Genomic DNA, 15,000 nt, shown 5'->3' on the forward strand with positions numbered 1-15,000 from the left:
CCCCACCCCCCCAGATCAAGATGGAGGGGAGCGGAGAGGAGGAAACCGGAGAATGCGGGGCCTTGAGAACGCATCCGCATTGCGTCACGGCCACTTAGGGGGGCGCGGAGGAGAAGCCTGCCCAAATAGGCAACGCATTCATTTAGGTGCGACAGGGAAAATAAATAAATCTCCTCGGTATTTCGGTTATTGGGAGGGCAGGGGAGTGGATGGGAGTCGAGGTGGTGGAGGGGAGGGGGAGACGGGGAACAGGGTGACCCCCATGGAGAGCTCTCCTCCTCCTCCTCCTCCTCCTCCTCTTCCTCTCGCTCTCTCCCTGTATGGCCCTGTGCACTGAGGAGGACGCTTTGGGTCAACGCGCTGCGGAGGTCCGCTCTCTCTCCGTCTCGTTCTCTCGTTGCGCCGCTGACCCAGAGTTCACGGCGGAGATAACCGTTTCGGAAAAACAACGGTTAACGGCGGACAGCGCGTTCTCCGAGGCCAGACACAGGCGCTAGTGCTGAAGCGGGGCCAAAGGCACGATGACCAAAGCAGGGAAAGAGCGAGGGAGGTAAAGGAGAAAGAATGTGTGTGTGTGTGTGTGTCTCTGTGTGTGTGTGTGTGTGTGTGTGTGTCTGTGTGTGTGTGTATGTGTGTGTGTATGTGTGTGATGTGAGTGTGTGTGTGTGTGTGTGTGTGTGATGTGTGTGTGTGTGTGTGTGATGTGTGTGTGTGTGTGTGTGTGAGTGTGTTCAGTGGAAAAAAACCTAAGTGGGATCTCAGAAAGGCAGGACTCTTGAGCTGGCCCATTCCGTCGCTCCTCGGCTCCTACGCGTCCAGAAAAAAGGAGGGAAAAACGTCAGCAAAGGAGAAAGACAGAGTGGAGAGAGAGCGAGAGAAGGGGTAAAAAAAACAAACCAAAGAGCCTCCAAGAGTAGCTGCAAAGATTCCAACTCTGCCATCTAGGAAATGTGAAAGCCCTCTATATAAACACACATTCTGCACAAGGGACAAGGCCAAGCACAACCCCAAGCAGTGCCATGAGAGAGATGGAGGAGAATACGGGAAAAAAAAAAATGGCCGGGTTGCTGAAACCCTCTCCTTCACCTGTAGCACACCCCTGATCCCTCAACGGTCGGTTTCGAGGAATTGGAAATGGTGCCTTCCCTTCTCCCTTTCTTCTCCTCCGCGCTCTCGCCGTAATCATTTCTCTTTTTGACTTTTGGGTGTTTGGACGCGGCGCATAAACACAAGTGATGGGGATGAATGGCCGGGCGGACAGGAAGCCATTCGCAGAAGAGGCCGCGCGCACAGGGATCAACAGGACATTCAGGCACATTAAACAATCCTCTTATTGCTGGCCGTGGCCCCCAGTTCCAACACATGTTCTTGAGTTTGTGTGTGTGTGTGTGTGTGTGAGAGAGAGAGAGAGCAGGAGGGAGAGGAGGGGGAATCACATAATATGTATTAAGACCTGTTCTTGCAGACGATGTACACATTGCCCCATGATCTAGTCTGGACTTGAGGGTGGGGGGGCGGGGGACTCAATGGTGTGTGTGTGTGTGTGTGTGTGTGTGTGTGTGTGTGTGTGTGTGTGTGTATATATATGTATGTATGGGACTATGTGCAAAAACAAGCCCTGGACCTCATTCCTCTTTCCTTGAGATCCTGAAAACAGTTCTTACGCACTCAAAGCACCCCAGGCTCTCTTCCCTTCTTCACAGGAGGGAGGACAAAAGAAAACAAGAAAGAGCGACTGAAGGAAGAGAGCGTAAGAAGGCAAGAGAGTAAGAAAGCAAAATCAAAACAAGAAGTACAGAGAAAGAAAGGGAAAAAGTGAAAGAAAAAGAGAGGCCGAGAGAAAACACAACATTTGGAACAAGCGTTTCTACTGGATCCATCTCAACCTCCATTTCTTACCCTCTCTCTCGTGCCCCCTCTATTCCCCGTCTAAGAACCACATTTGAATCCCTTGCATCTTCAGAACATCCATTGGAAGGTACTCCAAAGGTCAGCATATGCGTGCGCACACACAGACAGACAGACAGACAGACAGACACAGACACAGACACAGACACAGACACAGACACAGACACAGACACAGACACAGACACAGACACAGACACAGACACAGACACAGACACAGACACAGACACAGACACAAACACAGACACAGACACCACATACACACACACACACACAGACACACACACACACACACACACACACTTCAGCCCTGGCCTGCTCAGGGAAAAACACTGAGCTGTTTAAAATCAAGACTAAGACTGTCCTCAGGGAGGAGGCCTGAGACAAACAGAGAAAAAGCTGCTCTGCACAAATAGCAATAGGAACGGGGGGGGGGGGGGGGGAGCGGGGCAGAGAGGGAAGGCAGAGGAGCGGAGAGGGGAAAACGTTTGATAATATTGAGTAGCGAAGAATGTTGTTTGGACAAATGTGTATCCAGCTGACCAGGAATGCGCGTGAAATCAATACGGAGCAATCTTACGGGGCCTGGCCTTTGTTCTCGTGCTTACAACGCGACCTGGAAAAATAGCGAGCGGGGAGGGAGGGAGGGAGGGAGGGACGGCGGCCAACCGGTCAAGCGGCCAGCCGGGCCGGTCCCGCGGGCCACGGGCCACAGGGCCCTATCGCATGAATCAGTGATACGGGTCCATTCCACAGGAACCCCAGCGAACGCTCCCCGTGAGGATGTCTGTCTGGCAACGATATGCATCGAGGAGGAAGGGGGGGGGGGAGGAAGAGGGGGGGGGAGGAAGAGGGGGGGGGGGGGGGGGGTCGTGCTGTGCGAGTCCGTCATCACGCCACACCACACAAACGGCTGGCCGCGTGATTGGTGTTAGTTAGCAGCCGCAGCCTCAGCTGGTGGCGGGATGTCCTGGGGGCGCGTGTTGGTGTGTGTGTGTGTGTACGTTTGTGCGTGTGTGCGTGTGTGTGTATAGTGGTGGTTGGTTGGTTGGTTGTGGCAGGATGAAAGGCCCATCTCTAAAAATGGCCACAGGGCCTGCAAACACACACAAACACACACACACACACACACACACACACACACAGGCCTTTCAGTACTGACCAGCATGCCACAGTCCACAGACCCCCAGCTGCTCCAGCCTTGTGGTGACTCAGCACCTCTTCAATACATCCGCTGCCTGCCCGAGGTGTGTGTGCGTGAGTGTGTGTGTGTGTGTGTGTGTGTGCGATATACAGTACACACGGACAAAGGACTGGCTGCAAGCTGAGCAAGGCTGGCTTTCTCTTCACAAGCGCACACACTTTGAACACAATGTGCTAAAACATCTCTGGTGCTGGCCATGCGCTGGTATCTATATTACCATCAACTCAAGGGTCGGAAAAGAGTCGGAAAAATGCTTCCATTATAACGGGGAAACAACCCCGAGACTGTCCTTTCATCACACTGTAAAAACTGTTAGGCCGTGACAAATTAAGGACACATTTCGCTGTTGAAAGCAAAATTGTAGCATCTCATGCAACAGCAGCTTTGTTTGCACCAACCTCTTCATGTGAGCGAGGCCTCCAAAAGCATTTAACTGCATGCTGCCATAACCTGCTAAGTATGCACAGCCTAGGGCCCTCCGCCTCCAATGGGACCCAGCACTGGCTTAGTCTCTCTCTCTCTTTCTCTCTCTCTCTCTCTCCCTTTCTCTCTTCCTCCCTGTCTCTCTCTCTCTCTCTCTCTCTAGTGAGGAGAGGGAGGGATGGATGGAGAGACAGAAGGTGTTGAAAAGAGAATTGAAAGATGGTGAGAGAATGAGGAAGGAAGAGAGAGAGAGAGAGGGAAGACATGAGGGAACCCTCTGTGCCACACCCACTCGGTAGAGGAGTGCACTTCTCCTCCGCCGCCTCTCCTTCGCCTGCTCCGTCTATCCCAGAATTCACAGGGCTGCCGCAGCTGCAGCGACCGGCAAAAACACAGTGACGCTTCCCAATCTGGCTTAGGCACCGCAAGCTCGACCGCGGGAGGAAATGCGCAAATCTAAACCACTTGTGCCTCTCCGCCGCACATGCTATTTGCATGTGTTTGCTCTTTTGTCTGCGTGCTCGTGTGTGTGTGTGTGTGTGTGTGTGTGACAGGCAGAGAGAGAGCGAGGGTGTGAATGAGAGAGAGAGAGAAAGAGAGAGAGAGAGTGAGAGAGTGAGAGAAAGAGAGTGAGAGAGAAAGAGAGTGAGAGAGAGAGAGAAAGCGTGCATGTGTGTGTGTGTGTGTGTGTGTGTGTGTGTTTGTGTTTCGGACACTTAATGATGGGTAGCCTTGTTTGCATAATGTCGGGAGTCTATTAACAAGTTCATTACCACACGCGGGGCGCAGGAAATGCGGCGAGGAGGCCTGGCTTGTAAACAGCTGCGGCGGCCAGCCGCGCTGGGTGGCCCGCCCCCTCCTGGCTCCCTGCAGGCTCTGGCTCCGGCTCCAGCGCGGCTCCGGCGCAGCTCCAGAGCGGAGCCGAGCCGAGCGGCGGCGATGCTGACGCGGACGCACTCCGGAGGGGGAGGCCACACTCATCTGGCTGCCCTCAGAGACCCCCAGCTCCCCGGGGCCTGGGGCACACCACACTCGACTGATTAGGGGCTAGTGCTGTGTGTGTGTGTGTGTGTGTGTGTGTGTGTGTGTGTGTGTGTGTGTGTGTGTGTGTGTGTGTGTGTGTGTGTGTGTGTGTGTGTGTGTGCTACTAATGTGCTTGTGTTGATTTACATTCACCAAAAGTGTGTGTGTGTGAGTGTGTGTGTGCTGCTAATGTGCTTGTGTTGATTTACATTCACCAAAAGCATCACAGGGAGAGGAAGTCTCCCTGACGTATGTGTGGTCAGACACAGCAGTCCCTCGCTCTTGTCTTGACCAGAACGTCCAGGGAATGACACCAAGTACTAGCAAGGCAGACGCACAGACACATACATACTGTACAGCCATACATCAAGCCGTTGGTCAACACGTAAACAAACTGAAGCGCAGCTTTGTCTCCAGCGAGGCAGTGAGCGAGCGGCTGGGGCAGACCACAGGCCTGTACAGTTCAGCCCACAGCCGGAGCGTGACCCCGATGAACCCAATAAAAAGATGCATTTGGTGAAAGTCCTCCACCACACTGACCGGCCAAAACATAGCGTGCATTCGCTGGCGTACGAGGTCGTGTTAATAGGGTTATGAGAAAATGCGCAGTGTGTGCGAGTGCACAGCGTGTGTGTTACTGTGTGTTTGGGCTGCCGAGTTCACATAATGACTGTTGACGATCTCTTTTCATTCTGACTGTAATTTCATATGACAATGATTTTCTCAGCTGGCCCCGCTGTCAGCAACTTCTGCAGAAGCCCTCAGAACAGAACACGGGTCCTTGGAGTAGAACACAGGCCCTCAGAACAGAAAACAAGCCCTTGGAGTAGAACACAGGCCCCCAGAACAGAACACGGGTCCTTGGAGTAGAACACAAGCCCTCAGAACAGAACACAGGTCATTGGGGTAGAACACAGGCCCTCAGAACAGAACACAAGCCCTAAGAACAGAACACGAGTCCTTGGAGTAGAACACAAACCCTCAGAACAGCACACGGGCCTTTGGAGTAGAACACAGGCCCTCAGAACAGAACACAAGCCCTTGGAGAAGAACACGACAGTACAACCCCAAAAAGTTACAAAAAGGACACAGACAACATATCAACTGTTGAAAATGACTAATTTGACTATTTCATGAAAAATATATGCTAATTTTAAATTTGATACCAGCAACATGTTTCAAAAAAAGTTGGGTCAGTTAACAACAAGCTGGAAAAGCTGTGTAATGATAAAGGGAAAAAAGGAAGAATTAATAATCAGGATAACTGGCAACACGATTGGGTATGAAAAAGAGCATCCCATCGAGGCAAGGTCTCGCAAGGTCACCTTGAGTAAACTTGTGTGCACAAATGATGAAACAATGTAATGTAATGCTTGGGGAGTTCATCATCTACAGGACATATACTGCCATCCAGATAATGTATTTTCCAGGAAAACCTTGAATATTTCAGGAAAACAAATAGTGTGAATAGTGTGAGTCCATAGAGTCCAGGTGCCTGTCTGCAGTCCAAGCTTGTCAAATTAGCTGCATCTTGGAATACTAAATTGGAATGACTAAGAATACCCCATACTGTTGAACCACAGAAATGGTATATATCGGGGAGGAATGGGACATTTCATTCTCAAAACTCTAAATTCACAGAATTGTGTTCAATTAAGAGGTGAAGCAGCACAGTGGTTCCCTGTCCAAAGTTTTTTTTAAAACATGTTGCTGGCATCAAGTTCAAAATATTTTCTATGAAATACTTACATTTTCATATTCAACCTTTGATGTTACAGTATCTATGTCCTCTTTGCTATTTAAATATGGGTTTACGAGACTTGTGCATTATCACATTCTGTTTTTATTTGCATTTCATGCAACGTCCCAACTTTCTCTGTTTTTGGGGCTGGTAGAACACAAGGCCTTAGAACAACACACAGAACCTCGGAGCAGGAGGAGCAGGATGACCAGGCCTACTGTACATCTCAGGTGTCCTCACCCACATCTCCCTGTCCTCCCCAGCCCTCATGAGCCAGGCTCCAGCCCCCCAATCTCGTGCCCATGCTGGCCACCATGCGCTGGGCTACTAACGCTGAGCCCGGTCAGTGTGAGAGGAGTACGGACTTGAGTAGCCAGAGCGTGAGAAAGGGGAGTATCTGGTCTTACCTAAGTGTGTGTGTGTGTGTGTGTGTGTGTGTGTGTGTGTGTGTGTATACACTGGGTCAGACTGCCCTGCCAAGTACATTCATTGTTCACTGCCGGTATTTAGTAGATGCTTTTATCCAGCAGTGGCGGATTCGGGAATCGCACTGCTGCTCCATCTTGCCAGTACCTCAGCGGGACTTGACCAAGATGCCCTTCTGGGTGTGTGCCAACCAACTTCCTCTTCCCTGCAGTGTGTGTACATGTGTATGTGTGACCCAGTGGTCACCACCAGATCCATTTGTGGGTGGGGGGGGGGATAGAATTCTGCTGTGCCCTCCATATGCCAACACAAGGCTACGGCCTCTGCAGGCTGTTGGGGACAGATTGGGTAAGAGCAGACTCCCCCCTCCACCCACCCCCTACATCCAGAAAGATGACTGGGATCAGTGGGGTGGAGTAAAGTGGGGTGAGAGGACAGTGGAGGGGGGGGGGCAGCGTGTCCCGTTTCAAGCCACAGGACAGGGTCATGGCATGTTTGGAGCCACTGACTCAGTCTCTCCAGCTCAGCTCTGCTCTGCCCAGCGACAGCCCGAATTGTGCTGGGCCTGTCGGGGCTTGCCCCAGTCACCAGCTCCCAGCCACCACCGGCCCGCCAGCCCACCAGCCGGCCACGCCATATTCCACTGCCCCGGAGTGGGGCCCCCCCGACCACATCCAAAGATAAAACAGCTGCGGTAGCGAGCGGCAGCCACGCCGGCCAATGACCTCACCAGTGATCCTGGCCTTCTAGCGGACAAGCAAGCCTGTCCTCCACCCATCACAACAAGCCTTCCTACACACACACACACACACACACACGGACCAAATGGAAGCGGTCACTGGGCAGGGGTGGGGTGACTGGTGGCTCTGGGAGGAAATGCCAGGGGACAGGAAGTACATCAGCGCAGGGTATCAGTGGCATCTGCCCGGGCGCTCTTTTGGGTGGCGTCTCCCTCATCACCCCCACCCGTCCCACCTCCCTGCCCCAAACCCTCAAAGCCCCCCCCCCCCCAACTCAATCAAAGGGACCGAAAGATGAATAACAAAGGAGACAGTCCTAATCAGAGATGAGTGCTACGAAGACGGCGTGTTTACGCTCCTATCTAAATGAGCGGCGTCTGCAGGAAACGGACGTCACTGCTGGGCAGCATGGAGGAGGAGGAGGAGGAGGAGGAGAAGAAGGACAGAGAGAGGACCACAAGAAAGAGATAGGAAATGGGGTCGAGATAAAGGGATGCTGATAGGAAGAGTCCAGAGTGCAACGCCAGGCAGGCACTATCATCTCATCAACTACCGTCACTCAAAGGCCCGCAGTGGAGCCGCGAGTGTGTGTGTGTGTGTGAGTGAGTGTGTGTGTGAGTGAGTGAGCGTGTGAGTGAGTGAATGAGTGTGTGTGTGTGTATATATGTGTGTGTGTGATCACTTGTAACAACAGGATGCCAGAGCCAGTGCCTTCTCCTCTATAATTCATGCCGAGCAGCTTTCACCTCTCCTGCCAGAGTTCTTATGAAAGCCGCGGCGCTCCCAAGGACAGGTTCCAGATCTCCCCCTGGGCCCGCGCCGCGCCGCACCCTAATCTTCCTGGCAACGCTGCTGCCGCGGCCCGGTCCGTATCAGGTGAGCGCGGCGGCGCGCGTGCCAAAAATGGCCAAAATAATTTCTGTTTTCTGACCCTGCTGCCCATCCTTAGCCCCCCCACCCCTCTCCTCGAAAAAAGAAAACACACACTTAAAAAAAAAATTAAAAACAGGAAAAGATTCAAAGCCTGATGACACACACACACACACACACACACACACACAGTCACACACACACACACAGTCACACACACACACACACACACACACACACACACACACACACACACACACACACAGTCACACACAGTCACACACACACACACACACACACACACACACACACACACACACACACACACACACACACACACACACACACACACACACACACACACACACACACACACACACACACACACACACACACACACACACACACACACACACACACACACACACACACACACACACACACACACACACACACACACACACACACACACACACACACACACACACACACACACACACACACACACACACACACACACACACACACAGGCTGACCAGAGAGGAAACCAGAGAGGAGGATAGGAATGCTGGAGGTGATGCTTCCCTCCCCTCGCTCAGGCCAGAGAACATGAAAAACATGAACCCTTCTTCAACTCACGACCACCCTCCCTGCCAGAAAAAAAGAGAGAGAGAGAGAGCGGGGAGAGAGGGAGAGGGAGAAGGGAGAGAGAGAAAGAGAGTGAGTGAGAGAGGGGGAGAGATGAAGAAAAAGTTGCGTGACATGGAGAAGGGAAGGAGAGAGGAGGACTGGGGTGGGGGTAGTTGGTGGGGGGGGGTGGACAGATGAGCCGTTAGAAACAGAAAAAGAAAGAAAGAGAGAGAAAGAGAGAGCGAGAGAAGAGGAGAAGAGGGAGAAAAATAAAATTCCACAAAGATAGCAGGATATCCACGCCGGCAGAATTCCCTGATTCAGCAGCTGCCGTTTCACACTGCTCAAGCCTCCAAAATGCAACAGGAAACAGGAGTGTGAGCCCGGCTGGTGTCTGTGTGAGTGTGAGTGTGTGAGTGTGTGTGTGAGCCGGGGGTACAAGAGGGGGTCCACTTCCTGCTGCAGACCGCTCTGCACTGAGACACAAACATGGGAGTAAGGGGTTCAGAAGAGAAGGGAAGAGAAGAGAGAGGGAAGAGAAGAGAAGAGAAGAGAAGAGAGGGAAGAGAAAAGAGAAGAGAAGAGAGAGGGAAGAAAAGAGGAGAGAAGGAGGGGGCAGCCTTTCCTAACCCCTTGACTGGAGCCCCAGCCTGTGTCCAAGCGAGGAAAAATAGCCCAGCAGCCAGTGAGTCTGGGGTCCAGGCAGCAACCGACCAAAGCCCCCCACACCCCCCTGCACCCCCCCCACACACGCACACTCCAACCAGCTGCTCCAACTGGACAGACGAGTGAGGCCAAACGGTGCCACCTAGTGTTGGCCCGGCCCACAGCTCACCTTCTCTCAGCTGCAGATCAACGGTGCTCTCCTGCAACCACACCGTGCCCCCTCAGTCACCATGCCAAGAACTGTACAGTTCTTGTTGTACAAGTGTATAATTGTACGTGTGTGTGTGTGTGTGTGTGTGCGGGTGTGTGTGTGTGTGTGTGTGCTTTTGGAATAGTGGAACAAGGCTAAGCTGTACCAGGCTTAGGTTACGGTACGTTTTGTTGACTGGCATCTGAGCAGAGTGTTCCCCAGCGCAGGTGAACAGCGTGACCAAAAATCTGCAAGGTAGCCTGGTAACCGGCTGGGCTAGACAAGAAAGTTAAGGGGGAAAAAACACACACACATACACATACATACAAACACACACATGTAGATACACACACACACACACACACACACACACACACGCACACATGCATGTAAACACACACACACACACACACACACACACACACACACACATGCATGTAAACACACACACACACACACACACACACACATGCATGTAAACACACACACACACACACACACACACACACACGTGTGCAGGCAGGCAGGCAGGCTTAGTTCAGCAGGCTGGGCAACAAGGGCTCAAACAACAACAAACACCCATTAGCAACAACAACAGTTGCCTTGGCCTGCCAAACTCTGATGCATGCAATAAGACCCCAGTGGAAACGAGGGAGGAAAAGGCGTCTGAAGGAGACAAACAGCCAGGGCTCCCCAGGCTCCCTCGCCTCCTTCTGAGGACACTTCAACCCAAACAGCCAGGGCTCCCCACTCCCCAGGCTCCCTATAGCCTCCTTCTGAGGACACTTCAACCCAAGGGCCCCAAGGGGGGAAGGAAGCAAACGCACACTTTCATGAATGAATCAATCAACGAGTGGAATGAATGCATGAATTATTGTTAAGACAGCCTGAGGTCATGTGATAATCTGATGGCCATAAACAAGAGTGGCTCTATAAAGTGTCACAGGCCTGCAATATTGCAAAACACTGCCACCTCCCCACACCCCCCCCCCACCCTGAGGCACTCTAACCAACAGGAAATGTCATTTTAGGTTCATGCAAACATCAATGGCGATGGCCAAGTAAGGCGCTATGGGACTTGGAGCACATTTGGCAGACACACACAGAAGGCTTCAAGTGCAGTGCACACAGTGGTGAACAGACATACGACCAGACAGTCACTCTTTTTTTCCTCTCTCTCTCTCAAATACAGATAGAGAGAGAGAAAAAGAGAGAGCAAGAGGGAGAATGAGAGAGCGAGAGAGAGAATGAGAGAGCGAGAGCGAGAGAGCCAATGCATCAGATGCGGGCCTTCTGGTCCAGACATGGAGCGCAATATTGATGGATGAGCTCCTCTGAAGTTGAGCCAGACTTTGAAAGCGAGCCTCCATACTTCTCAAGATTTGGATTTCTCCATCTTCCCCAAAACAACCCGGTATCCCCTCTACTCCCCTCCCCTCCCCTCCCCGCTCCACCCCTCCCCACCCCCAAGCTGGGGCTGCCTAGCTGCACTGGCATGCTTCCATCATGCCCTCAGTCACCCCTCCCACCCCACATGCCCCCCCCCCCCACACACACACACACACACACACACACCCTCTCTCTCACACACACAGACACACACACACACACACACGCACAAACGCACGCACATTCACAGGAATTGCTGTCTGTATCAAGAGCGGTCATGGAGAGACCCTGCAAACGTGGGGCCTGGGTTTGACCGCAAGCCTGGAGTTTGTAAAGAGAGAGAGAGAGGAAGAGAAGAAGAGAGGGAGGGAGGGAGGGAGGGAGGAAGAGGAGAGGGAGTGGGGAGTGAAAGTACCCTGCTGGAATATTAGTTGATGGGGTGGGGGGTGGGGGGTGGGGGGGTCAGGGGGAGGAGGTGTGTGTGTGTGTGTGTGTGTGTGTGTGTGTGTGTGTGAGGAGGGGGGGTGGAGGGGGTTGTGCAGGGGGAACCGCTGTGGGTATCAGACCAGCAGAACACTCCCTCACATGTGGTGTCAATTAGGAACAATCCTGTTTTTTACCCACCGCTGAAAAGAAAGGAGGGTTCTCTGGGTAGTATGTACGAGTGTGTGTGTGAGCGAGGGAGAGAGAAAGGGAGAGAAAGACAGTGTGTGTGTGTGTGTGTGTGTGCATTACTGTGTGTTTGTGAGACTACAACTTTCAGTTCCTGCAGACCTGAATGACCTTTCAAAAACAAACACAAAAGGGGCGGAAAGCAGGTTTTAATCTCAACACATTTTGAGGCGAGCGCTGAGCACTTGGCTTTCATGCTACTCGCACGTAAACAAGCGTGACCCTTCAAAACACTCACACGGTGCGACAGTCATTAGTATGGGCATTGACGTGCTCAATTCTTGCATATTTTAACATGAGCTTGTGTGTGGGAGCCGTGTGAGACATATGTGTGAGGAGGATCTCTGCGTGAATGTGTGTGTCTGTGTGTGTTTGAGAGAGAGAGTGTGTGTGTGTGTGTGTGTCTGTGTGTGTGTGTATAAATCAGTGTCCCCAACCCTGCTGGTTAGCGTGCAGGCGCGGCGGGGGTGGGGGGGTATGGGGGGTGGGGGGGGGGGTTCAGCGGGACCAGGCGCGGCTCCACAGACAGTGTGGAGGCCCACAGGAAGTTCGCTTGACTGGAGGACATTTCCCCCTCTAAAATATTCATCCGCGCTTCAATTATGTATCCTATTGCAAATTGTAATGTTTTGACAACTTCAATTATTCATGGCCCTGTGCAGATTGATGGCCGAAATAAAAGAGGATAAACAATCTGCTGCAGAGCCCCCCCACCAGCTCTGTCTACACACACACACACACACACACACACGCACACACGCACACGCACGCACACGCACACACACACGCACACGCACACCCACACACACACACCTGACACCCCTCACCGCCCCCACAGGAAGGTTTTACAACCAGGCCTGGAAACAGAATCATTCTGAGGCTTTCATATTGGTATGGCAGACTGGGTGCTAATACACTGCACTTCCAAAGAAATCACTTAAGAAAGGATCCCCGAGGTGGGCGCCTGTTTAGGGTGTGTGGAGGGTGTGTGTGGAGGGTGTGTGTGGAGAGTGTGTGTGGGAGGGTGTGTGTGTGGGTGGGTGAAGGGGTTCGCAGGCATCGCCGTGCCCTGTGTCTCACCCCCGCTGCAGGTGTGACCCTGACTGCCAGGGTGTCGCTCTTTGCAAATCCCTGGTCCTGGCATTCCCAAAACAGCACTCCTTCTCATACCACCGCCCCCCCACCACCACCACCACCACCACCCGCCGCCGACAGGCGTGGGAAAATAAGCATGCCTCTCTCACGGCGGTGGGCTGAACTGGCACTTCCTGCAATAAGGCTGACGTGAAACCAAAGATGACCTAGTGCCCTCAAACCTGGCCAAAGAGCAGCCAAGACACTTTCCCAGGAGCAAAGCAAAGCCTGTGTGTGAGTGTGTGTTTATGTGTGTGTGTGTGTGTGTGTGTGTGTGTGTGTGTGTGTGTGGGTAGGTGAGTTTGTGTGTAAGAGAGAGAGACAGAGACAGAGACAGAGACAGAGACAGAGACAGACAGAGAGAGAGAGAGAGAGAGCAAGAGAGAGAGAGAGAGAGGGATATGGTGTGTGGGAGAGGCCATCTGAAGGTAAACAAAAATGTAGCGGTGGAGAATAATGAAAGATGAAAACGTTCTCCTCAAAGCGGCCTACCTGCGCCTCGGGCCGTTGGGAGGGGAAACTTAAGCTACGCCACGGCCCAGAAAACAAAACAGAGGTAAGCAGAGAAGAAAGGCAGGCAAAGGCCGAAGCCCTGACCCTCCTACCTGTCCTGCTCGCATGCATTAGGCCGCTTGTTTGGTTTAATAATGTCGACTCAATTTTTCTTTGGAAAAACGCATATGTCATCAACTCCCTTTTTCCCAGGCCTCACCCAAACAGACTCACGAAAGTGGTCAGACCAGCAGAAGAAGGCAAGCCTGACCCTGACCCTAACCCTATTGATACCCACATGAACTAAAGGCCTAGTTCAGGTCAATCAAACAATTCAATTTTAAAAACAATGTTGCAACTCCATTCCATGTTGCCGAGTTTTCCAGGTTTTAGTTGCTGCACTTGTTTGGAATCAGAATCGGAATGTGGAAGGAGGGCTGAAAGTGCAGCATCAGAATCATATAAACATTTGTTTCTTACCATCTGTGTGAGGACTCAATTGTTTACCAACAACATAGGCACATAGCATTACATTTAAAACCTGATGCTTTATCGTTTGATGTTCTATCAAACCATCATCACTCTTAGAGAGACTGGGTGAGGAAGTGTACAGGGGACTGCAAAAGTCTGTGAATGGATGTGTATGTGTGTGTATGTGTGTGTGTGTGTGTGTGTGTGTGTGTGTGTGTGTGTGTGTGTGTGTGTGGGTCTGGTAGAGGTGAGTGTCTGATGGAGCCACGGCCTAAGGGATCGGACTCACCAGCTGGACGTAAGCCACTTTGTAGTCTGGCTTCTTCACTCGCTGGTTAAGGTGATTCCTCTTCTTGTTGGAGCCTGAGGGGAGATCAGATGGAAAACATAAAAAATAGCAGTCTGTTACTTGCAACAAGCCCTAGGCACACATGTTGACAAATAAGTAATCACTGCCATTCCAGAGCGCCGAAGACAGTAAACATGTGCAATATGCTTGATTACTGCTTGCAGAGAGGAAACAGTGACTGTGGTGGTTTACAATTCGGATGCAAAAGACTTTTTCACTGTCACTCAACTATGGTGCCAAAATCATCTCTGGCTACCAGGACAGACAGGCTTGTTTCTGTCAATATTAACCATTTTAAGTACACTTTTTTTTTGTTGAGAAAAACAGAATAACAAAGGTGTTAAGGTGTGGCGGGGCTGTTGTGAAACAGGAGCACCGTGTGAACAGTGTCTGGCGAAAACAACAGTAGCCACTTGTGTGAGTGTTTAAATAAGTGTACATATGGGGGGGGGGGGCAGCTTATGGCAAATAAATCTGGAAAAAAAAGACATAAAGAACTTCTAATGAAAATAGAGTTTGGCCTTGTGTCTATACAACAAGAGCAATTTTGGGGTAGGCTGGGTGAACCCTGCCTGAACTTCCGGGGAATTTGAATTTCGCCCGGCAGCTCAGGCTGGATACCAGCAGATCTACTTTCACTGTTTCAGTGCCAGAATCTTTGGCTCCAATCAGAAA

The 15,000-nt window shown here is 51.8% G+C and overlaps 1 protein-coding gene across 1 annotated transcript in view; it reads right to left on the reverse strand.

The window, feature by feature from the left end:
- Nucleotides 1-15,000, reverse strand: part of mrpl23 (mitochondrial ribosomal protein L23) — a 27,613-nt gene that overhangs the window by 2,601 nt on the left and 10,012 nt on the right. The window contains exon 4 of the mRNA XM_062547699.1: nt 14,266-14,339. Within this exon, the coding sequence (XP_062403683.1) occupies nt 14,266-14,339 (74 nt within the window). The remainder of the gene's footprint in view (nt 1-14,265; nt 14,340-15,000) is intronic.

The sequence above is a fragment of the Sardina pilchardus genome, chromosome 10 (assembly GCF_963854185.1).
Source record: "Sardina pilchardus chromosome 10, fSarPil1.1, whole genome shotgun sequence".
Classification (NCBI taxonomy): domain Eukaryota; kingdom Metazoa; phylum Chordata; class Actinopteri; order Clupeiformes; family Clupeidae; genus Sardina; species Sardina pilchardus.